We start from the raw sequence: 26,929 nt of genomic DNA on the forward strand, positions 1-26,929 counted from the left end.
AATAATGGTTTCTGCATGGTAGCTTTTTAGTGTGTACACCAGGTGTCCAGGTCAGAGGCCCATTCATCAGAAATCTCCAGAGACAGCCATGCCCTGTTATTGCCTACATAGTGGTCTTTTAAACATGGTAAGGGCATATAGTGTTATGGTACTCTTGCAGTTTTCAGTGGTACCTGAAGTATCACTTTCCTACCAATACCTTGTTTTCTCAGTGATGTCCAAATAGCACTAGTCCAGTCATCATGCTGTTGCCAGGAAGGGCTTTTTAAGCAGTATATTTAAGCCTGGAAGGACTTTTTAAGCAGTATATTTAAATCTCTTCTTAGGGCATACTGTTTTATGAGAGAGCATTTGTATGTGCACCAATGGTGCATTTAAGATCATAATTATCTGCTTTGTTTTTAATACAGACGCAACACATTTACTTTTTTATTAGATATTTATATAAACTTTAAAATGTAAAGAATAAATAGTAACCAGAATTTTTTTTGGCAAGATTAAGTTAAAGTGATCTTGAGAAGGAAACAGGAAAGGACACAGAGGGCAGTGGGAGGCCATTGGGGAAGGGGCAGGAACTTTGCATTATCTCGGGAATCTATTCTGTATTTGCCAACTTATAAATTAGTGTTCATCCAACTCCACACAGAATAAAACTGATCGATAATGTTCTCTTAAAATTATAAATGTAAAGAGCAGAATGGACCTCAATTTGATGACAAATAATGAAATGGAAAATTTAAGTAAATGCAGTTTGCATTTAATTGTACTTTTAGTAAATGCAATTTATTTCTCTTGTATTTCAGAGAAAACCTGTGGAGACAGTTGAGTTTAGGATAAAGGATCCATCAGCAGGGACATATATTCAGAGACCTTTACATTCCAGATTAGAGAAAAAAGAACAGGTAACTTTAAATGGGGATTTGTATGTGCAGGTTCTTTTGTAATTACCATGATAGTAAATTGCAAAGTTTCACTGTTGCCTGCTTACCAATAGTTTGCATACCTACACGTGAATCATTATCATGTAATGAATTCATTCAATATGGAGTGCTAAGCTTGTGAAACAAAGAGCAGTGTGGTTAGCTTTGGATATTGGTGTGTTATGATGTATAAAATAATAATTGGTCTGAAAAGCCAAATAACCATCTATTTTTATTACACCTTTAATTTTAATGTTTTCACTGCATTGCAACCCAAAATGTTTACAATATGTACTTGCTTATAAGATGAGTCCAACTGCAAAGCCTCAGATCTGCCATCGCATAATGAGCTGGCAGATCTGGGTCTGTTGCATTTGTTAGAAATAATCAGTAGAACAAACAAAATAGACCCTGATCTGCAGGCACATTACAGATCAGGATCTTTGTTGTTTGCCGTTTGACTCGACTTATAAGCAAGTATAAATGGTATTAAATCAATGATAGACCGATGCAGAAAAAATGGAAATGGCTTTGATTATTTTCATATTTTATATATGCTTCCTCATAAATTTAAACTGTTTAAACAACAAAAGGGCATCATTTATTTGCCAAACAATCGCTGTTGCTTACACACATCTTAAGACATCATTTTTTAAAAGTTGTCACATCAAAGAAGAATTAACTGTTAATTAATCACGCTAGTTTCTTACATAAATATAGCTACCAGTGCTAGCTCTTCCACTGATTGGCCATGGCTGACCAAAAATATAAAAGGGGAGTGACATATTGAGAGAAAATCAGGCATGTCACTTGAATGGATTTCAACGTACTTGACCTGGTAGCTTGAGTCCCTGACAGCCCTGCGACTATATATGGAAATGAAAGTATCATCTCTTTTAATACAAAGGGTCATCTGAATGTTTGATTTTGTAGCATGATCTAGAAATCATGTACTTACATGATGATGATGAGCTTTTTAGGGCTAACAGTAAAGTGATTTTCACACTCTTACTCATTCTGAAGGTGTGTATGTGTGTGTAATTCATTAAATTTATCATGGATTTGTTCAGTCATTTGTTCTGAAGAAATGTTTGGGTGTCAAAGAACATATTAATGTGATAATAAGTTAGCTCCCTTAGCCCTGCAGTCTGTGAAATGGTTGAACTGTCTTATTATAGCTAATATTGGTCATTTAAATTTGTATTTTCTACTTTATACATCATATCAATACAATACTTTCATAACATTATGTACAGGGTCTGTAATGAGAACATGTCTGTCCAGTTTATTTTGCTTTGTTTGGCCAAGGACTGTGTACTTGTGTGTTTGATGATTTAGTTAGTCTTACAAAATGTGTTTTTGAATACAGGTGTTGTAAATGGATGTAAAGAAATTGTTTACATCTGGCCTTACAAGCAGTGACATAATTGACATTATTATATGCTCACTTTTGTCTCTGTTAACTTTCCATTGTCAGAACCGTGTAGCATTTTATGATACTGAACACCTTCATGTTACATGCATATGCACAACACATGTGCCTAAAGATAGTGTAATGTATTATGAATTACTTTGTAAACAAACACACTTGTGTAGTAGATGCTTTAGGCTTTGGTTGATTAAATTTGTTTGTGAATGATCTAAAGCAGCTTGTTTCATCCATTTGAAAGTATAGATGATAAAGTTAATGATGTGGACGAGTTCTCTGAGTTAGAAACGAAACTTTCAAACAGGCACACAAGCCTTAGGTAGTTAAGCAAAATGAGCATATAATAAAAAGGTTACTGCATTTGTATGGGAAAATATGAACTCGTTTTTTCTGAAGTACATTAAAAGTTTAATATGTATCTGAAGGGCATCCTTGACTATGATGTAAAAGTGCTTGACGGAATGAAGTAAGTGCATGTTACTGATTTCCTGTTGAATTTAAATAAGGTCTATATATGAACTAGCACATGGACACAGTTCACTGCCAAACCATTAAAAGATATCCACTTACAGGAGTAATTAGCTGTGTAATCTGCATGGATTCCTGGTATTATTCTTATCCCCCCAAGGTCCAACTTGAAACCATTGAGATCATAAGCCAAGGAAGTTCTTCTGTCCAAGTGGTTAAGGCATTGGACTTGTAACTATAAAGTTGTAGGTTTAATTTCCACCATCTGATAACCGGGATCTCGCACCAAATTTCTCTGATCATGGGTTTCTTTCCTTTTGGTAATTAAATGTGTATCTTTTTAGGAGGAAATCATATTGTTTGTTTATAGTCTTAAAAGCTAAAAATACCAAGATATTTAAGATAGTATGTGTGTGTGTGTGAGTGATTAGGATTTTTAACGTAGCTTTAACAATTTTTCAGTCATATCGCTATGATGTCTGCAGTGTGGCAGTTGAAAGTGATGTCTAGCACTGGGGCATTATGCCGCAGACATGTAGCATAATGTCCCACCCAGTCACATTATCCTGACACCAGGCCGACCAGTCCTAACACTAACCTCTTAATGCTGAGCGCCAAGCAGATAGTATGTGAATAATGCCACTGAATATATATAACATATCTTAAAAACTTAATCTACAGCGCATATGATAACATATAAATAACAAATGTTTACACTTTAATGCAGCAATAACTAGCAACTGTCAAACTTTAATAAAGCATATTAACCTTGTTTAAAAACTGAAAACATTTAAAATGTTACAAAGTTTTAGAGCAGTAATTCTCTAAATATAAATTTGTATTAATTAAGAAACTTCTGGATGATAATTATCAGTTACTATGGACTTTTACAATGGTGGGCATGGACTAAACTTTGGTCAAAATAAGAACCAATCAGATGCAACATTGCCTCATTAGTATGCATGGATGCCAGTTGCAACTTAACTCATAGAAAATCTTGATGATATTTAGTTTGCAGAGCAAGTCTTGCCAAGACCTGATCAGAAATATGGCCTCTAGATTGTTCACAGCCTCAACCAATCATATGCATGATCACCTCATTAATATGCAAATGTTACTCATAACAGAACTCATCCAAGATCTTGATGATATAGACATGTATACCAAGTCTGATCAAAATCAGAAATTAAATCTCATTTGTGTTCACAGATATGACTGTGTTAATAGGTGGATGTGTGACGAACACAGAGCCATACTATAAGCTCACTTGACCATGTAAGCTAAAAATTATAAAAGACGGTATGATGTAGAGGCAAATGTTATGCAAATTTAAGAAACCACATTTTTATTATTGGAATGATTAATGACATCTATTAGATAAAAGGGCACATGTATCCACAGTGTATTTTAAAGCATTTTATGACTAAGATAGGGATTCAGCAATTTGATTTACGAGAGACTGACCTAGTTTGACGAGTCATCACACAGCTTGCATAGGATGGATTCAAATGATTTTCCACATTTCATTCAATGATAGTAAGTTCAAACATTATACCGGTTTTATTACGTATTTTCACACATATATCCAACGGGTGAGGGGTATTCCAGATCGTCTTTATAAGTTTTTTTTATCACACAGCTGGTAGTCATCAGCTTATTTTTAAAATTTATATATATTTAATTAATGTGTAATAATGATTTCTAAAAGTTTGTTTGTGTGAACAAAATGACCACAGAAGTGGTTCAACACAATATTAAGAGACTGCAGTATGCACGTTAAACCTGATGGAATAATAGCCTTATGGCCATCAGCAGCATTAACTGTTGCTTGCACTGTGGGATTATTGTGTGCAGGCATGGTATAAAAATCAGTAGCAGCTTTGGTGAAATAAACCCATCTGGACATGTTCTGTACCATTCATCTGTCCAGATAATCATCACATTCATCCATCCTCTTTGTTGCAGTCGATGACAATGCCAGCTGGCAGTTTTTCATGGGGCAGTGTGACTGTTTGGAATATTGCCATAGGTTTTGTTTCGGTTTGCAGTACATGCTAAAACAAGTATGCTTATGCCCTGTTTTTGTCACAACTGCTTTAATTCCTATTGCTGCCACTGAATTGTTATGTGCTTAGGCTTTTACAAAATGTAACAGAAAGGAGTGAAGACAACAAGCTTTGCAAAATATAACAAATAATTTATTTCCCTGGAAAAACAAGGTAAAAATGAGAAAAAGAACTTATGGCTTTACGAATCAAATTCAAAATTAATCGTAGAATTAAAAAATGGGAGTCCTGTTATTAAAAAGTACTAAATGAATCTGAGTTTGAGCACCGATGAAATCCAAAATAGAAGACGATGATGTTTGAACTTTCAAAGTGCTGTTGTGTCAACCAGTTTTATTACATATTTTCATATGTATATCCAACAGGTTATACAGGATTTTACATACTCCTTACCCTCCCCATGTGAGGGGCATCTTAAATGGGCTATATAAGTTTTTTTATCACACAGCTCTGGTAGTCATCAGCTTATTTTTAAAATTTATAAATATTTAAATATTGTGTGATGATGATTTGAAGGTGCTGTTGTGTCAATAGTTCCTCATTGAATCCAGTTTTGAATTCCAAATAAATTTCATTGAATGTCTTTGTCCAAGAATTCTGTATGAGCACTTATATATTTCCAAGGAAAAGAATCACTTATATTCCATAAAATAAAATTTCAACTCAAACTGGTCACAACAAAACACCTTTAAGTGTCAATGATTTAGAGCCCAAATGCCCAAATTCTATTGAGAAAACAGTTATACACTAAGTCCTGTATAAGGGTCACATGGTCACCCTTCTAGAACAAAACAGAAGCTTTTTACATGTCTAACATCATGTACTCCTGGTATGGCCTTAACTGAAATCACTCTGAGAAAGAATTATCAAAAAAGAGAAGAAAAAAAGGTTGTATACTAGAACTGCCATTGTTTCTGAATCTAGGCCAGGAACTAGGTTAGCATTAGGTACAATGTCTCTATTAATAGCTGTTTATCAACAACAACAAAAAAAATCGATCAGAACTGAACTCTGTTCTGGACAATATCAAATCCAGTAAATAAAGTTACATTACAAATGCATGTAATGGAAATTTAAAAAAATTTAAAACTAAGAAACAAACAAATTAAATTAAATATAAATTAAATCAAATATACATAACATAATGTGTAGGCAGTATGTAAAAAGGACATGGATACCTCATCATGTGAGATTATGTTTGGGTTTGTGTGGGGTATATGCATGGGCAGGGTATAAGTGTGAAAATGCATACCTTTTTTTTGGTGAATGCTGTGCTTTGTTTACAGGGAAACTTTTAATTTTGAGAGACGGAGCTTCTTAGTGCAACCATTATGAATTTCTCTTTTATCACCTCAATCAATGTTAACATAAAAATAGTAACTATGTGTGATATAAAAATTAAGAAGTCATAATTTTCAGACATTTTTTTCACAAGATGTACATGTAAAATTGTGGCTGATAATCATAAAGCATCAAGTTCTTTACATATTTTTATACCGCTCAGGTGGCCTCGTGGTTAGAGTGTTTGCCTCAGACGTGGCAGGTTGCAGGTTTGAACCCTAACTGAGTCGTACCAAAGACTTATAAGAATGGTACAGACAGATGCCTTGCTAGGTGCTCAGCATTAAGAGGTTAGTTTTAGGACTGGTTGGCCTGGTAATTGGGTGGGACATGATGCTACATGTCTGTGGCATGATGCCTCAGTACTAGACATTACTATAAACTACCACACCGCACACATCAGAGCAATGTGACTGAAAAATTGTTAAAGCTCTTTTAAAAATCCAAAATCACACACGTACATACTTTTATAGGCAGTGTATGTTTGTTTAAGTTTTTGCTGTTGGGCAGATGCCAGTCAATTGTGAAGTCTCAGGTATATTTGTTCCTCTGGAGAATGAGTTGCTTTGGAGTACTTGTCAGTGACATGTACATACAGAACCTGATGTAGACCAACCACTGCAGCTGGTTTCTTTTCGAGATTTGCAGAAGAAAAGTCAGTTATTTACTACAAGACTCAAGATCATTTGCATACCATTGTATATTTCATTAATTAATTACAGTTGCAAGCTTAATACCTTAGCATTAATATTGCAGTACATGATAACTGTTTTGTTTGCAGGATGTTATTTGTCCTGATGGGGAACACCTCTGCCAAGAGGGAGAGACCTGCTGTAAAGGATTAGAGGGGACATGGGCATGCTGCCAGAGTAAGAATGCTGTTTGCTGTGATGACCATTTGCACTGTTGTCCACAGGGCATGAATTGTGATAGTAAGCATCAGAAATGTGTAATGGGCAGTCTGCGCATAGACTGGATGATGAAACATTCTTCAAAAAAGACAGAGGCTACGATCACGGATAAAATTGTATGCCCAGATAGTAGTTCAGAGTGCCTCTCAACAAGTACTTGCTGCCAGTTAGCCATTGGTAATTGGGGATGCTGTAATATTGAGAGAGGAGTATGTTGTGATGACCATCTCCACTGTTGTCCAGAGGGATTCAGGTGTGAACTAAAGCAAAAAAAATGTGTTAGAGGAAATTTTATTTTGGATATGTTGCAGAACACTCCTGACATTGAAAAAGCTCATCTTACTTTAAGACCTGTGCTGACAAAAAATTCAAGTGTGATGAATACCAATCTTCAAAATATAATTTGTCCAGATGGGGAACATGAATGTCCAAGTGGGAATACTTGCTGCCAACTGGCCAGTGGTCAGTGGGGATGCTGTCCTTTAGAAAAAGCTGTTTGCTGTAGTGATCATATCCACTGTTGTCTCCATGGCACAAAATGTGATGTTTCTGAAGGAAAATGTATACAAGGAGAAATTGTGACAGATTGGTTTGAGAAAACACCAGCCTCAAAAAAGGACAGTTTATCAGTTGGGTCTGTAGTTTGTCCAGATAAACAACATGAATGTCCAGATGGCAATACCTGTTGCAAACTGGCCAGCGGAGAATGGGGTTGCTGTCCTCTTGAGGAAGCTGTTTGCTGTAGTGATCATCTCCACTGTTGTCCCCATGGCACAAAATGTGATGTTTCTGAAGGAAAATGTATACAAGGAGAAATTGTGACAGATTGGTTTGAGAAAACACCAGCCTCAAAAAAGGACAGTTTATCAGTTGGGTCTGTAGTTTGTCCAGATAAACAACATGAATGTCCAGATGGCAATACCTGTTGCAAACTAGCCAGTGGAGAATGGGGTTGCTGTCCTCTTGAGAAAGCTGTTTGCTGTAGTGATCATCTCCACTGTTGTCCCCATGGCACAAAATGTGATGTTTCTGAAGGAAAATGTATACAAGGTGAAATTGTGACAGGTTGGTTTGAGAAAACACCAGCCTCAAAAAAGGACAGTTTATCAGTTGGGTCTGTAGTTTGTCCAGATAAACAACATGAATGCCCAGATGGCAATACCTGTTGCAAACTGGCCAGCGGAGAATGGGGTTGCTGTCCTCTTGAGAAAGCTGTTTGCTGTAGTGATCATCTCCACTGTTGTCCCCATGGCACAAAATGTGATGTTTCTGAAGGAAAATGTATACAAGGAGAAATTGTGACAGATTGGTTTGAGAAAACACCTGTCTCAAAAAAGGACAGTTTATCAGTTGGGTCTGTAGTTTGTCCAGATAAACAACATGAATGTCCAGATGGCAATACCTGTTGCAAACTGGCCAGCGGAGAATGGGGTTGCTGTCCTCTTGAGGAAGCTGTTTGCTGTAGTGATCATCTCCACTGTTGCCCCCATGGCACAAAATGTGATGTTTCTGAAGAAAAATGTATACAAGGAGAAATTTTGACAGATTGGTTTGAGAAAACACCAGCCTCAAAAAAGGACAGTTTATCAGTTGGGTCTGTAATTTGTCCAGATAAACAACATGAATGTCCAGATGGCAATACCTGTTGCAAACTAGCCAGCGGAGATTGGGGATGCTGTCCTCTAGAGAAAGCTGTCTGCTGTAGTGATCATCTCCACTGTTGTCCCCATGGCACAAAATGTGATGTTTCCGAAGGAAAATGTATACAAGGAGAAATTGTGACAGATTGGTTTGAGAAAACACCAGCCTCAAAAAAGGACAGTTTATCAGTTGGGTCTGTAGTTTGTCCAGATAAGCAACATGAATGTCCAGATGGCAATACCTGTTGCAAACTAGCCAGCGGAGAATGGGGTTGCTGTCCTCTTGAGGAAGCTGTTTGCTGTAGTGATCATCTCCACTGTTGTCCCCATGGCACAAAATGTGATGTTTCTGAAGGAAAATGTATACAAGGAGAAATTGTGACAGATTGGTTTGAGAAAACACCAGCCTCAAAAAAGGACAGTTTATCAGTTGGGTCTGTAGTTTGTCCAGATAAACAACATGAATGTCCAGATGGCAATACCTGTTGCAAACTAGCCAGTGGAGAATGGGGATGCTGTCCTTTAGAGAAAGCTGTTTGTTGTAGTGATCATCTCCACTGTTGTCCCCATGGCACAAAATGTGATGTTTCTGAAGGAAAATGTATACAAGGAGAAATTGTGACAGATTGGTTTGAGAAAACACCAGCCTCAAAAAAGGACAGTTTATCAGTTGGGTCTGTAGTTTGTCCAGATAAACAACATGAATGTCCAGATGGCAATACCTGTTGCAAACTAGCCAGCGGAGAATGGGGTTGCTGTCCTCTTGAGAAAGCTGTTTGCTGTAATGATCATCTCCACTGTTGTCCCCATGGCACAAAATGTGATGTTTCTGAAGGAAAATGTATACAAGGAGAAATTGTGACAGATTGGTTTGAGAAAACACCAGCCTCAAAAAAGGACAGTTTATCAGTTGGGTCTGTAGTTTGTCCAGATAAACAACATGAATGTCCAGATGGCAATACCTGTTGCAAACTAGCCAGCGGAGAATGGGGTTGCTGTCCTCTTGAGAAAGCTGTTTGCTGTAGTGATCATCTCCACTGTTGTCCCCATGGCACAAAATGTGATGTTTCTGAAGGAAAATGTATACAAGGAGAAATTGTGACAGATTGGTTTGAGAAAACACCAGCCTCAAAAAAGGACAGTTTATCAGTTGGGTCTGTAGTTTGTCCAGATAAGCAACATGAATGTCCAGATGGCAATACCTGTTGCAAACTAGCCAGCGGAGAATGGGGTTGCTGTCCGCTTGAGAAAGCTGTTTGCTGTAGTGATCATCTCCACTGTTGCCCCCATGGCACAAAATGTAATGTTTCTGAAGGAAAATGTATACAAGGAGAAATTGTGACAGATTGGTTTGAGAAAACACCAGTCTCAAAAAAGGACAGTTTATCAGTTGGGTCTGTAGTTTGTCCAGATAAACAACATGAATGTCCAGATGGCAATACCTGTTGCAAACTGGCCAGCGGAGAATGGGGTTGCTGTCCTCTTGAGGAAGCTGTTTGCTGTAGTGATCATCTCCACTGTTGCCCCCATGGCACAAAATGTGATGTTTCTGAAGAAAAATGTATACAAGGAGAAATTTTGACAGATTGGTTTGAGAAAACACCAGCCTCAAGAAAGGACAGTTTATCAGTTGGGTCTGTAATTTGTCCAGATAAACAACATGAATGTCCAGATGGCAATACCTGTTGCAAACTAGCCAGCGGAGATTGGGGATGCTGTCCTCTAGAGAAAGCTGTCTGCTGTAGTGATCATCTCCACTGTTGTCCCCATGGCACAAAATGTGATGTTTCTGAAGGAAAATGTATACAAGGAGAAATTGTGACAGATTGGTTTGAGAAAACACCAGCCTCAAAAAAGGACAGTTTATCAGTTGGGTCTGTAGTTTGTCCAGATAAACAACATGAATGTCCAGATGGCAATACCTGTTGCAAACTAGCCAGCAGAGAATGGGGTTGCTGTCCTCTTGAGAAAGCTGTTTGCTGTAGTGATCATCTCCACTGTTGTCCCCATGGCACAAAATGTGATGTTTCTGAAGGAAAATGTATACAAGGAGAAATTGTGACAGATTGGTTTGAGAAAACACCAGCCTCAAAAAAGGACAGTTTATCAGTTGGGTCTGTAGTTTGTCCAGATAAGCAACATGAATGTCCAGATGGCAATACCTGTTGCAAACTAGCCAGCGGAGAATGGGGTTGCTGTCCGCTTGAGAAAGCTGTTTGCTGTAGTGATCATCTCCACTGTTGCCCCCATGGCACAAAATGTAATGTTTCTGAAGGAAAATGTATTCAAGGAGAAATTGTGACAGATTGGTTTGAGAAAACACCAGTCTCAAAAAAGGACAGTTTATCAGTTGGGTCTGTAGTTTGTCCAGATAAACAACATGAATGTCCAGATGGCAATACCTGTTGCAAACTAGCCAGCGGAGAATGGGGTTGCTGTCCGCTTGAGAAAGCTGTTTGCTGTAATGATCATCTCCACTGTTGTCCCCATGGCACAAAATGTGATGTTTCTGAAGGAAAATGTATACAAGGAGAAATTGTGACAGATTGGTTTGAGAAAACACCAGCCTCAAAAAAGGACAGCTTATCAGTTGGGTCTGTAGTTTGTCCAGATAAACAACATGAATGTCCAGATGGCAATACCTGTTGCAAACTAGCCAGTGGAGAATGGGGATGCTGTCCGCTTGAGAAAGCTGTTTGCTGTAATGATCATCTCCACTGTTGTCCCCATGGCACAAAATGTGATGTTTCTGAAGGAAAATGTATACAAGGAGAAATTGTGACAGATTGGTTTGAGAAAACACCAGCCTCAAAAAAGGACAGTTTATCAGTTGGGTCTGTAGTTTGTCCAGATAAACAACATGAATGCCCAGATGGCAATACCTGTTGCAAACTAGCCAGCGGAGAATGGGGATGCTGTCCTCTCGAGAAAGCTGTTTGCTGTAATGATCATCTCCACTGTTGTCCCCATGGCACAAAATGTGATGTTTCTGAAGGAAAATGTATACAAGGAGAAATTGTGACAGATTGGTTTGAGAAAACACCAGCCTCAAAAAAGGACAGTTTATCAGTTGGGTCTGTAGTTTGTCCAGATAAGCAACATGAATGTCCAGATGGCAATACCTGTTGCAAACTAGCCAGCGGAGAATGGGGTTGCTGTCCGCTTGAGAAAGCTGTTTGCTGTAATGATCATCTCCACTGTTGTCCCCATGGCACAAAATGTGATGTTTCTGAAGGAAAATGTATAAAAGGAGAAATTGTGACAGATTGGTTTGAGAAAACACCAGCCTCAAAAAAGGACAGTTTATCAGTTGGGTCTGTAGTTTGTCCAGATAAACAACATGAATGTCCAGATGGCAATACCTGTTGCAAACTAGCCAGCGGAGAATGGGGTTGCTGTCCGCTTGAGAAAGCTGTTTGCTGTAATGATCATCTCCACTGTTGTCCCCATGGCACAAAATGTGATGTTTCTGAAGGAAAATGTATACAAGGAGAAATTGTGACAGATTGGTTTGAGAAAACACCAGCCTCAAAAAAGGACAGTTTATCAGTTGGGTCTGTAGTTTGTCCAGATAAACAACATGAATGTCCAGATGGCAATACCTGTTGCAAACTAGCCAGCGGAGAATGGGGTTGCTGTCCGCTTGAGAAAGCTGTTTGCTGTAATGATCATCTCCACTGTTGTCCCCATGGCACAAAATGTGATGTTTCTGAAGGAAAATGTATACAAGGAGAAATTGTGACAGATTGGTTTGAGAAAACACCAGCCTCAAAAAAGGACAGTTTATCAGTTGGGTCTGTAGTTTGTCCAGATAAACAACATGAATGCCCAGATGGCAGTACCTGTTGCAAACTAGCCAGCGGAGAATGGGGATGCTGTCCTCTCGAGAAAGCTGTTTGCTGTAATGATCATCTCCACTGTTGTCCCCATGGCACAAAATGTGATGTTTCTGAAGGAAAATGTATACAAGGAGAAATTGTGACAGATTGGTTTGAGAAAACACCAGCCTCAAAAAAGGACAGTTTATCAGTTGGGTCTGTAGTTTGTCCAGATAAACAACATGAATGTCCAGATGGCAATACCTGTTGCAAACTAGCCAGTGGAGAATGGGGATGCTGTCCTTTAGAAAAAGCTGTTTGTTGTAGTGATCATCTCCACTGTTGTCCCCATGGCACAAAATGTGATGTTTCTGAAGGAAAATGTATACAAGGAGAAATTGTGACAGATTGGTTTGAGAAAACACCAGCCTCAAAAAAGGACAGTTTATCAGTTGGGTCTGTAGTTTGTCCAGATAAACAACATGAATGTCCAGATGGCAATACCTGTTGCAAACTAGCCAGTGGAGAATGGGGATGCTGTCCTCTAGAGAAAGCTGTCTGCTGTAGTGATCATCTCCACTGTTGTCCCCATGGCACAAAATGTGATGTTTCTGAAGGAAAATGTATACAAGGAGAAATTGTGACAGATTGGTTTGAGAAAACACCAGCCTCAAAAAAGGACAGTTTATCAGTTGGGTCTGTAGTTTGTCCAGATAAACAACATGAATGTCCAGATGGCAATACCTGTTGCAAACTAGCCAGTGGAGAATGGGGATGCTGTCCTCTAGAGAAAGCTGTCTGCTGTAGTGATCATCTCCACTGTTGTCCCCATGGCACAAAATGTAATGTTTCTGAAGGAAAATGTATACAAGGAGATATTGTGACAGATTGGTTTGAGAAAACACCAGCCTCCAGAAAGGACAAATTATCAGCTGGGTCTGTTGTTTGTCCAGATAAACAACATGAATGTCCAGATGGCAATACCTGTTGCAAACTAGCCAGTGGAGATTGGGGATGCTGTCCTTTAGAGAAAGCTGTTTGTTGTAGTGATCATCTCCACTGTTGTCCCCATGGCACAAAATGTGATGTTTCTGAAGGAAAATGTATACAAGGAGAAATTGTGACAGATTGGTTTGAGAAAACACCAGCCTCAACAAATGACAATTTATTCATTGGGTCTGTAATTTGTCCAGATGGAGCACATGAGTGCCCAGATGGTAACACCTGTTGTAAGCTGGCAAGTGGTCAGTGGGGATGCTGTCCTCTCGAGAAAGCTGTTTGCTGTAGTGATCATCTCCATTGTTGCCCCCATGGCACAAAGTGTGATGTTCCTGAAGGAAAATGCATTCAAGGAATTATTGCCACAGATTGGTTTGAGAAAAGTCTAGCTACTCTAAGGGTTGGTTCTGATGTCCAGTGTGGCCAGAGCCCTTCTGGTTCCTATGGATATTGTCCAGCAAACAGCACATGTTGTCTAGTAGCTGAAGAAGTTTGGGGATGCTGTCCTTTAGAAAATGCAGTTTGCTGTAATGATAAGTTGCATTGTTGTCCATCAGGAACACAGTGTGACTCCACAGGAGGATTATGTGTTAAAGGAGATCTCAGGATTGATTGGATCTTGACTGAGCCAGTAGTATATAAAGACAAGCCCATCCAGAATGTTATCTGCCCTGGAGGATTATATCAATGTCCAGATGACTACACATGTTGCCCATTGACCAGTGGTCAATGGGGATGCTGTCCTTTACCTAAAGCTGTTTGCTGTGATGATCACATCCACTGTTGTCCTCATGGAATGACCTGTAATGTTGCTATGGGTAAATGCATTGAAGGGGATTCTGACATAGACTGGTTGGAAAATGTACCTGCCTCCAAAAGAGATAACATCTTAATTGAGAATGGTAGGATAAGACTTGCTGTCTCTGATGTCATCTGTCCAGATGGATCGTGTTGTGAAGATGGGGAAACTTGTTGCCTGATGTCAGAATCACAAGACCACAAGTACAAGACCTATGGTTGTTGTCCTCTACCGGATGTAAGATATTTTTACTCTTTCAGCAGGCCATAGCTAGTAAATCTGTTCAAGAATGGATGGGTTTTGAAACACTTTCATTCATATTGACATGCTCATAATGGATTTCGCACTCATTGAACTTCTGCATTGGTTGTTGTTTTTAGCTGAAATATTTTGTATATTCTTTACTTTGAGCCCAAAATTGTATTCTAATTTGCTGTTATTTTTATCTCACTGGCACTGGCCTTAGCAGATAGAAGGATCTTTTCAGCACCATTTCCAAAGAAGATATAGTATACAGTGGAACCTAGGAGGAAGTCCATTTCTTGTTTAATCTGGTACAATGTAGCCACATTTATCTGACATTCAAAGTGGATTGACCATATTTTCCTTGTGATGGTGTAGATTGTGATTGAGTGCTTTTAGGTGATGCATGCTGTTGTTAATATTTTGTCACTTAACTCCACAGGCATGATACAAGAGTCAACATGGCTAATTTTGTATTAGCTTGTATATTCAGCTGTATTCTGAAAGATTTATGATAAGTACTTACAATCCATTCTTCATAAATAACAGTCTAATGCCCCATAGCGTAATGTAACACTTGGATATGACATAGTTTAGTAGGGTCCGTGAATCAGTGGCAGCTACACAGGCACAATAGAAAATGGTCAATACACTTTTGGCATGCTATATAGGAACATCTTGGCATCTTGATGGACAAAGTGAAGGAACAGACTTCTTTCTAGAACAAGTCCTTGTGCATATGTCTCAGTATTTGTACATACAGTTAAGTCTGCTCTATCATCAGATTAATGTTGTATAAAACTTAAGATTTACATCCATCAAGATTCAAACAGATTAAGTTCATCTAGTCGTGTTTTTAGGATATCCTGTCATAAAAAGATAGATATAGTTGGTGTTTAATTAAATTGATTTACGTTTTTAATAGGGGTTGAAAAAATTTATAGTGACTCTCAGAAGTCCATATATACTTCATCGCTTTATTCGATGTGCTGATGTATTTGGTGCCAACTGTACATTTGTATATTATTAACTATATCTGACTGTAATTTAAGGCTGTTTGCTGCTCAGATGGTAAGCACTGCTGTCCTGAGGGGACTTATTGTGATATGGTAAGAAAAGTGTGTGTTGAAGAAGGGACCAAGTTTCACTTTCCATGGTTTTTTACACACAAGCCAAAGTCTACTCCAGCATTGAACTCAACACCCTCTCTTCATTTGACATCTGTAACATGTCCTGATGGGTCAGAGTGTCCAATTGGAAAATCTTGTTGTGGTCAGGACATTGGACAGTTGGGATGTTGCCCATTCTCTAGTGTAAGTTGCTGACTGATAACCATGTACTGTATGGTATAGTGAAATCTAAAGCAGATCCATACCACACATACGTCTAAGTATCTCAACAACTGGTATATATTATTTGACATAACACCTGCACATGCCTCTTTAATGGCACAACCCATACATTTTAGTAAAAACTCGTGAAAGAAATCCACATCTGAGTGCCTATTTCCCAATCTTAACACATCTTTGAGGGAAGCAGCGGTTAAAACAAGACTTAATTCCTTGGAACACAACACTTTGCATGTCAGATGTCTTGTTACTACTTAACAGATGTAACAGTCTCAAAAAGAAAAGCAACATATTTCTTTATTCATTGTGACAATACTGGGAGAACAATGCACCTGCAAAAAAAGACAGCACCTAATATATGCAAAGGGAGCTTACTCTTCTAGAATGTAAATACACTCGAGGGGAACATTGGTTATGATATATTATTGTTGTGTTCTTATTATAAGATGAATTCCTAGCTCATGAAATTTTTCCAGAAAATTATTTGTATTCAGTGCATAGTGATGTCAGATATATTATTAAGGAACAGATTTCCCCTTTTATGCCTTGAAATGTTAGTCTGGGTTCTTTCCTAATCCATTCGAAAGGGGTTGGGACAAAATTTTCTTCCTCATTTGGGGAATTTGAAATTTTTTTCTGCTTGGTTGGCATGAATGAATTTTTTACTGATTTTTCAATAGGAATCAAGATGCTGTAATTTCTTCATTGTTGTCCTCAGACCCACTGGTCACATGATGGTGCTTTTTGCTTGTCAGGGAATTTTAAGCACTATAATGGGGGCAGTATTATGCACTTTGTGCAGTTAAAATAGTATTTGCACTACAAGCAAATTATAGTAAATGATACCAAGTTGATGTGAAATATTGCATAATTTTATAGTGCAGACACTAGGGAGGGCATATCAAACCCATCAGATATGTAATAGTACATTGAAAATGAAGATTTCTCCACTTACAAATGATGCCTAGAGTACTGAAAAGTGTAACAATGCACCTGCACAAAAGATAGCACAAAATATATGCAAAGGGAGCTTACTCTTCTATAAAGTAAATACACTCGAGGGGAACATTGGTTATGATATATAATTGGTGTGTTCCTCCACGTACAAATAATGCCTAGAGTACTGAAAAGTGTAACTGTAAATGTAAATACCACTGAGAAATTGAGGGCTAGGTATGAAACTGCATTTTGTATTTAATATATATACCTTGTCTTGTCTGTCATTATATGTGTATATAAGGGGGTTTGTATTAGAATGGATTGAAACCTACTGACTTTGCTACATGGTATTTTCATGATATGGACTCATTTTATTATAAAGTTTGTATTGTGTACCAGTGAAAAAACAGACCTGGTTGGCAACTGACACGGACTAATTTAGATGTTATGCAGCATTGAACTTTGGTGTTTGTTGTGGGGAAGAAAATGAATGCCAGTTTATTCTCAGGGTGTGAATATGCAGCTATTCAACCCAGGTATGAGTAAGTAGTTAAGTTTCCGCAGCCAGTTTTTACCAAGTCAGAACAGGTGGACAAGTGGTTTTCCTGACCTCTGCATTTCCACTTATATAGAATATGAATATGTTTTCTCATTGCAGGGAGTATGCTGTCAAGATGGGTTGCACTGCTGTCCACAGAATTCAGTCTGTGACCTTGTTAAGAGTACATGTATTGCTATGGATGCCAATGCACAAACAGACTGGTATCCTGTTGAATCATCCAAAAGGAGTTCCTCCTTGGTAAGTTCTGTGGAAACCAGCCTTCAAGGAGTCATATGCCCGGATAAGAAGTCGCAATGTCCTACTGGAGAAACATGTTGTCCTTTGTCTGACCAGACATATGGATGCTGTCCATACCCAAATGTAAGCTTTCAACACTTATACCTTAAAAATGAAGTTATATTTAGGAATTCAGAACATAGTAGCTGCAGTGTTTAACTAATTTGCTTTGTACTTGTGCTGTATAGGATTTGATTCCCAATTTTGTTATTTACAAGACATTAACTGACCAACAACATTTGATAATTTTCCTTCAGGATCTTTTATTACCTAATGTCTCCTGCTCTTTTGAAAAGAAGTTGTATAACTCCAGGGCTGATTCAGTTTTGTGTCCAACTGTTTGTACAGGACCAGTGGTTTCAGAAAATTCTCTTGTCCCACATACATTTTCACTTATCCCATAATTTTAATCCCGTGACTCGGTTGAGCAAGAAGTGTGCATTTTAATACATTTGTGAACAAAGGAAGCAATAATCATTAGTAATTTCTCATAGTCAGAGCATAAATATCTTCAGAGTTCAAAATTTTCAGCAATATCACACTCCTTTTTCAGCGACTAATGTTGATAATTTGACCTATATTGGTCACGTGATACGAGGAGACTGGTGTAGATGGGTGGTAATTCAAGCCCCTCATCCCTGTTTAGTGTTGGCCTCTGCTGTCATATTTTGATTACCTCCTTCACCTTCCTTTTCTAAATATTGTCTTATGATATGAACACCTTGGTTCGGTTGGGGATGATGTAATGCATCATATTGCTACAATATTCATGTATGACAAATGACTCAACAGGGTACATGAACATTGTAGCAATATGGTACATTTTATTTGTATTTCATTTCATTCTCATTTAGTTTTAAAATGGCCTTTCCTAGTGGAGTGTTAACAACTTGATCATCAGGGATTTTCTGCACATACTGTCTAGTATCATGTATGTACTGTGCCACACAGGCATTATGAGACTGAAAACTGTCATGAGAATTTTCCATGATTAAATCCTGAATTTGTCAGTTTCATTGACAAATACACAGGCTGAATCTCCAGCTTGTACCAGTTTGAGATATTGCTTGCAATAAAAATTATTGAACCTAATGTGGCTGAAAATTTATTTTTCTCTTAGTTGTGTCATATTTGATTTTTTTTTCTTCTGCACTGAGCCTGACTGATTATAGCATGGATTTTATTATTTAAATGCAAGCATACTTGCTTACCTTCAAATACATTATTGCACATTGAAGTTGATCTTCTGTATAATCAATTAAAAAAATTAAATATTCATTTCTTTCACTGAATTAGTTCATGAAGGAATAGACACTTGTTGATAAAATACCTTTTTATTGATTTCACTGGATTTTGAAATGAAAGCATGATCGACTAAAAATTAGAGTCTGTATTGAGTAAACGCAATATAATAAGATTGGTTAAAGCACTTCTAATTAATCATACTGGATTTGTGTTTTTGGAAATGTTTTCATTGGCTGATAAATTGATCAATTTACTCAACATGCAGTCAAGCAGTAATAGAACCTGTGCACATGAGATATTAGATTATTGACAGTTTGTCATAATTTTTCTTCCATGCTTAGCCACAAACGAGGAAAGGACTCACAGCAGTGCCCTTGCCTATGTTCTGATCCTAACGTCTATTCATCATTTCTTGGCTAAGTTTTGCGTTTACCACGTATATTCATGTATTAAGTCTGATTCAACTGCAAACTGCATAGAACCAGATCTGCCATTGCATAGGGTACCAGAATGTCTGGGTCTATGCAGTTTGTTTGGATTAATAAGTAGATTTAACAACATAGACCCTGATCTATTGAAACATTATGTGATGGCAGAATAAAATCTGAGCTGTTCGCAGTTGGGGATGATTATAAGCAAATATGTATAGTAGGTCAGTTTTCCATGAACTGCTGGTTACAGAGTCACCCAATTTAATGTCATGGTCTGATGTGTTGGTGAGGATAACACTTTCCTGTTGCCATAAGGGGGTTTCTGAGGTATCTGTATTGGCAAACATTTAGCTTTTTTTTTTTGGCCCCCAAACCATGGGTCCATCATTGTGGCATGATGTTTCTGATGTCCTTTCCTGAGTTAACTTGCTGGTGACATTTCTGCTGTCAGTCACAGATGTATTTACGATTGATTCACTTTAGTAAATCAAGTAGTATCAATAATAATTAATTAGTAAATCAAATGGTATCAGTAATAATTAATTAGTAAATCAAGTAGTATCAGTGATAATTTTTGTTTGTACTTTCAGGCTGTTTGCTGTGATGATAAAAAGTATTGCTGCCCACATGGCTATATCTGTGACACAGAACCGGGCATCTGCAGAATCCCCGAAAAGTCAACTTCAGTATCAGAATCCCTTATGGCTTTACTTATGAATACACAGAGTAGAAGACTAAAACCATAGATCTACTGACGAATGTGGAAAATGTACTGAAGTCCGCATTACTGTTAAAATTGCTGAGATATTGCAAATGCATTTTCATTCCACATTGATCAAATCTTGACTGTATGTTAGGGGGGTTGTACATGATTTGCTCAGTTCATATGTTTTCTGAACATAAATTAACATTGGAAACTGTAGACTGATGGCCCAGACTAAGGGCTTGAACTTTGCACAGTATATGCCAATTGTTTGAACACAGACATATCATTCCAACATTTGCAGGAAATTATCATAATTTCACTTTAGAAATATTCTTTATAGAATTTATGCATGTATCGATTGTATAAATGGGCTCACATTACATGGCTCAGTATATAGCATAGGTACTGTATATCAAAAACTTTGCTCCAGCTGCATATAATAATAAATTTGTAAATATGGGCTCACGCTACTTGGCCCAGTATGAACATATGTATAACAAAAACCATGTTCCAACAACACATATTAATTTTTGTATAAATGGGCTCACATTGCATGACCCAGGATGAGCATAGGTATAACAAAAACCAAGTTCCACTGGCACATAATGTTAAATTTTGATGTTTGACGCCAGCAAATATTACAAAATCATAGGTTCAAATCAGCTGAAACTAAACTAATTGTGTAAGATGACCCATTTGCAACAGAAGGTTTTCATTACATTCTACATGCACCATAACAGCGTACAATTAAATATTCAGGAGATTATGGAAGTTCCTTCATCTTTAATTATTCCTACTCTGTTAAAGATTGCTACTGTACATATTTAAGTTGTTTTATATGTATATGTATATTTTGAGAATGTTGAATTTACATGTAAAGCAAACTTTTTGTTTTTTCACTCTTTATTTTTTTTTATCTAACTGCAAAGAATACTCTGAATTCACTGTTATTTTTGGTGTTACAGTATCAGCTTTTGGTGATTTTATGTTTGCTAGAAACCACAAAAACAAACTGCACAGACCCAGATCTGCAGTCACAGAATGTGTCGGTAGATATGTGTCAACCCTTTGTCATGCGAGGCCTATGTAGAAGGAGTCCAAATGAAACATGTTTTCTAGTTATAGAAAACATAGTCTTTTATGAGAGAACCCGTGTGTAATGTTTCTTTTATCTCAATTTATCCATGCAAAGCTTCATAGTTAATATCTGTAATGATTTAGTAAATACATGTTTAAAAAATGTTGTAAATTGGCAATAGATGAAACTTAGTGTGTTTTGAGAAGACACTATCTAGATCATAGCATGTGAGCATTGTTCATCATTAGGGTTTGTTTAGGAATATAATGATCTCCAGGCCTCCCACCCCTATCCCTTTAAGGAATTATTATTTGGTAAAGTGCAGAGCACTCAGTTTTTTTTTTTTTACTGATTAAAAGAATGTGACTAATAGAAAAGTATATACATATGAGCATGATGAGATGGACTTTACAGCGATGTTGAACATTCTGTAATTTCCAAATATATGTGACTACCATATATACTCGCTTACAAGTTGAGTCAGACTGCAAACTATACAGACCCAGATCCGCTTTTGCATATTGTGCTGCCTGGCAGATCTTATTATATATGCAGTTTATTAGGAGTAATTAGTAGACTAAACAATACAGATTCCAAAATGCGGGTGCATTATATAATGGAAGGTCAGGGTCTATGTTATTTATTTTGGGCTTGACTTACAAGCATGTATATATGGTATTTGCTTTTGTGTTGATGAATAGCAGGATAGTGGTGTATGTGACTGTTATTTTGATGTTTGTTTATGTGTTATTCATTTTTCTTCAAATGTGGTCATTTTTAAAAAAAATACTCAATACTATATATAAGTGAAAGGAGTCAAATGCAAACCAAAATATTTCAGTACTTAGATGAAAAGACCTGGATGAAAAGAAATCAGTCTACATACAATCAAGTATGGATCTTTTTGATTCTTCCCCATTTTTTTCAAAATTTGTTAGCTTTTTCCTTGGAATTCAGTTGAATATTTTTTTATGATGGCAGTTTAGAGCCTAGTTAAAATTTAGCATAATATTGTTTACCCTACATTGTTTGCCCTACTTTTTCAGATTAATAATGCAACAATTAATACTTTTAAGTTTGTAGGCTGTTCTTTAGGCAAAGGAAAATATCCAGTTTCAGTAGTACTAAATATTTTGTGTCCAGTTCAAATCTTAACCGAAGGGTTCTTGTATATGTACATTTAATAAAATAGATGTGCATGTAAGGGCATTTGTCATTGCATTAGATAAAATAGATATGCATGTAAGGGCATTTGTCATTGCATTAGATATTTTACTTGTGAATCATGAATTTCAGACTTTTTTAACAAGTCATAATATGTCTATACATGACACATGGTATGGTCTCTAATGAATACTTTTTTAAAACTCGTTTTCTAATGCAAAGAATCTGTCTCTGTCAAACTTTATGTTGTCCGTGGTTGCTTCCATACTCTGTTATCAATGATAGTTTGCATGCTGAAATCAGAAGAAACTGCAAATTAAAAGTAGTCATGTTTTGCTTAATGTACATTTGAAATTGAACAGGTTCAGAATTTGAACCAAGGGTTTGCAAAAGATACTCTGAAATTGTGTCTCATTGGTCATCTGCCATTTGCAAACATAAGCTTGCAACAGACAAAATCCATTAACCCCTAAATATTCAAACATTTGCCAGACCATTTTCAGTGGAGTAACCCATTCATCAAAATACAGGGGCATACTGAATAAACATGGATCCCGACTTTGCACATGATCATTATCTAAACTCAAAAATGATGGTTTGTAGAATAGACTGAGGATCTTATGAGTGCATTTATGAAGGATTTATGGACAGTTATTCAAATTAGAATTGTTCATCTGCTAATCTAGTCATGTATTCATCAAAGTTATCAATTTTTGTGGACACCTCAAGCTCATTTTGAACTTAAACCTATAATGAATAATTTTGTAAACAAGACATTTTTGATGGTGAAGTGTATTTAGTACAGACAAGTTTATTAAGTTGTGGAGCAGTGTTTCATGAAAGTTTGATTACTATAATTGATTCCAAGGAATGTGAATTCACAGGTTTTCTTTGGGTACAAGTTTTCAAGAAGTACAAATTTTATTGGATTTTATGGTTGTTACGGACACTAATTTAAGTACACCCAATAAATTGAGATCTTCTGTCAATACATTAGTGATGTTTCTCAAATCCATAAATTCAAGTACAATGAACATGTCACCTTTGACAAAACTATACAAATTGATACAGAAAAATAACTGATTTCCCAGCATTTGAATTTGAGTGTTAATCTGCTGCATATGCTAGCTTAGTAGTTGAGTCCAACTGCAAACAACATAGACCCTGATCTGCCACTGCTTAATGTGCTGACAGGTCGATGTTGTTTGTTCTACTGATTACTTCTAAAAGACTGCATTGATCCAAATCAGCCAGCATATTATGTGATAGCAGTTCTGGATCTGTGCAGTTAGCACATTATGTGATAGCAGTTCTGGATCTGTGCAGTTAGCACATTATGTGATAACAGTTCTGGATCTGTGCAGTTAGCACATTATGTGATAGCAGTTCTGGATCTGTGCAGTTAGCACATTATGTGATAGCAGGTCTGGATCTGTGCAGTTAGCACATTATGTGATAGCAGTTCTGGATCTGTGCAGTTAGCACATTATGTGATAGCAGTTCTGGATCTGTGCAGTTAGCACATTATATGATAGCAGTTCTGGATCTGTGCAGTTAGCACATTATGTGATAGCAGTTCTGGATCTGTGCAGTTAGCAGTTGGACTCCACTTAAAAGCAAGTATATACAGTGAATTTGAGTGTTCATTTACATTAATTCTGATGTGCACTTAAAAGAATTTGATTGTGTACTCAAAATCTCAAAAGTTTTGTGAATACGGGTCCCTTGTCTATTCAGTAATTTTTAGAATTGTTTAATCAACATTGAACTGCACTTCCTAGTGATTAAAATTACATTTTTTATAACTGAAATTCGTTAAATCAGAGCATAGATTCAATGACTTACAATAACGTCCATACAGAAATGACAAGTATGAAATAAAATCTGAATGAAGGAACTACTTATTTTTAAAAATTTAATATGACAAGAACAATGATGAGATCATATGTTTTGACATCCTGTGTATGTTACAAATCTGCAATAATGCAGTATGTTACACAAATATTATGTGTTAATTCTAATCAGTAATCACCATAATTATGCAATATTTTAAAATAATTGTTTTTCTGCAGAGGTATTATTCATAATTTGTAAATAACTTTTGAGGTATGCTTTGAATAAAGCCATGAAATGTAAACTGTCTGAAGTATTTTTTATGCCCCACCAAGAATACCAAAGATAAATATAGTGTTACACTTGTATGTTTGACTACCTGGTTAAGTTTTGAGTCAAGTTCACTGTGGCAAGGCATTCATGTTCCATGAACACATTTTTAGTTGAAAAAGACCTTAATGCATTTTGTCCCTCATATTCTACTAAAAATGTGGCTATTAAACTGTGCCTCATTTTCTACAAAAAAACTAGGGTTTAGATTTGGACTCTCTGCTCCTTCCAACCATCCATCAATTCCAAATTCATTTTTGAAGTATAACATTTGATTTCAACCAAATTTGGTTTGCAGCTAGATATTGATGTGACCTTGGATGAGCTTTATTTTCATCATTCTACATCATCATTTAGCGGAGTTATATCCCAGTATTGTTATAATTATAAATTACTGCATTTGTAAGGGAAAATATGAACAAGTTTTCGGAATGAATACTGCACGAACTTGTGAGTGCAGTACATCCTTCCGACAAAACGAGTTCATATTTTCCCATACAAATGCAGTAACCTTTTTATTATATGCTCATTTTTTTATTCTACCTAAGGTTTAACTATATAAAAAAAAAATACACTACAAGAAACAACGTAAATAAATGAATGCCATATTCCAAACTAAATACACAAGCGCATATTTGACATTACAAAATGACATCATTATTAATGTGCACATAGCTCCACCCAGATAAATTTGAACTTAGTCGCGCGGTCAACATAACTTTCGAAAGAAAATGGCGTGTCTAGTTAAAATTGAAATTTGCAGTCATATTGTGAATGAATGTGCATTGCAACGACTTTTCCATTTGATCTGGAGTGAATATATTTTGGTATTTTGTTTTGATTTGACGAAAGTTTGAGATTTTGGACTAGATTCATCTGTGCAAATTATACATGAAATACATCGGATTGAAGTGGTGTGGGAGAAGCTTGTTTACGTCTGCAAATGTGTTTCTGTTTCTGTCATTGAATGTTTGAAATCATAATGTGGGAAAAATATGAAGTCTTTCAATTGCAATTTTCAAAAAGACGCTATGGAATTTAATGTGTATTTCATTTTGAGTGCAGTAAGGAGGATGCAATTGCACTTATCATCGAAATTACAGCACACTTTTGAAATGTGTAATCCAGATTGAAAACCTATGACATGGCTCATGTAATTCGGATTTGCAGAATTAAGAAAAAACATTTTGAGGAAATTCAGGATGTAAAACTAAGTATATTTTGATTTGCCATTCTTATCACAAGATAAAGAAGACAGTATATGCCTTGTCACTTGTATGTTATTTGTAAGGACATAATCGTATGTCTTTTATATAATGTAGCTAGCCTAAATCCATAACATTGTATCAATGCGGAATGTGCCAAAACAGCTGAGGTTTTTCTTGCAGTCCACAAAACATGTTTTAGTTTGTTCAGAAACAAATTTAAATAACCACAACGTAAAGAGCCTCTTACGTGAGTGTATATGATTTATTTACAAATCAAAAGTGCTGGTGTGTGTGTTGTTGTTTGTTTACAATAGAAGGTAGTTCCTTCATTCATGTGAATGCTATATGTGTATTGTCGTGCGCGTTCAGTATCAGGCATATTGAATGATTCTGACAATGTAAAGTTAACGGGGGAACAAATGAGCATATAATAATCACTTATTATTGTATTTCAAACAAATTTCTTAAGCAGCTTCATATCAAGTGAGATCTTTGCGGAGTTTAATTCTCAGCATTCATCATCACTTTTTAGCAGTTACATCCAATGATCATCAGACCTAACTGCTTTAGATTCTTCCCAACTCCCTTAACTGTTATTCAGATTTGATATGCTTTTTGAAATTGATGAGATCTTGGCTGAAGTGGATTAATTAGCTTTCTTTGTGATTATTTAGCTAAGCTCACATGCAGCATCAACAGAGGTTTTATGTCTTGACATATCTGTGCCCTGGTTTCATGCCCAGTTAGAATGTGCCTTCCTGGTTGTAATGCTAGTTATTTCTTGAAGCACACATAATTTTGTGGGGTTTAATGATTGCATGTTAAAAACTTTCTATAGATTTCCTGGTAATTTACATTGGACAGTTCAGATGGTATATTTTTAGGCAAATTATCATCAGGTTTTAGTAAAGTTATGGTGTGATTTTTTTCTGCAACCAGATTTGCATGAAACAGCAAAGAACACGTTTTACAAGTGATAATGGAAAGTTTCAAAGGTTTAATATTTTATTTGTCTTAAACATACTTGTAAATCAGAATGTTAAGATAATAAGTTTTTTATATTTGCAAGATAACGAGTGTACGCACAAGAAGTGTAAATGGTTGACTTGCTGTACATTTAATGTGATTACTGTAACTGTCATTAAATCTAGTTTCATATTCTCTTCATAAGTCC

The 26,929-nt window shown here is 36.6% G+C and overlaps 1 protein-coding gene across 2 annotated transcripts in view; it reads left to right on the top strand.

Moving 5' to 3' along the window:
• The window catches only part of LOC149779553 (uncharacterized), a 38,684-nt gene extending 14,163 nt beyond the window's left edge, over nt 1-24,521 (top strand). Inside the window, exons 3-7 of one of the 2 annotated variants that reach the window (XM_089940276.1) lie at nt 804-902; nt 7,006-14,628; nt 15,687-15,947; nt 17,581-17,844; nt 20,027-24,521. In XM_089940276.1, coding sequence (XP_089796402.1) covers nt 804-902; nt 7,006-14,628; nt 15,687-15,947; nt 17,581-17,844; nt 20,027-20,182 — 8,403 coding nt within the window. In that variant the 3' untranslated portion in view covers nt 20,183-24,521. The remainder of the gene's footprint in view (nt 1-803; nt 903-7,005; nt 14,629-15,686; nt 15,948-17,580; nt 17,845-20,026) is intronic. The other variant, XM_089940277.1, reaches the window with a different exon arrangement.
• Nucleotides 24,522-26,929: the final 2,408 nt, after the last annotated feature.

This window comes from Sinohyriopsis cumingii, chromosome 17 (assembly GCF_028554795.1).
Source record: "Sinohyriopsis cumingii isolate HCF-2022 chromosome 17, ASM2855479v2, whole genome shotgun sequence".
NCBI classification, from domain to species: Eukaryota; Metazoa; Mollusca; class Bivalvia; order Unionida; family Unionidae; genus Sinohyriopsis; species Sinohyriopsis cumingii.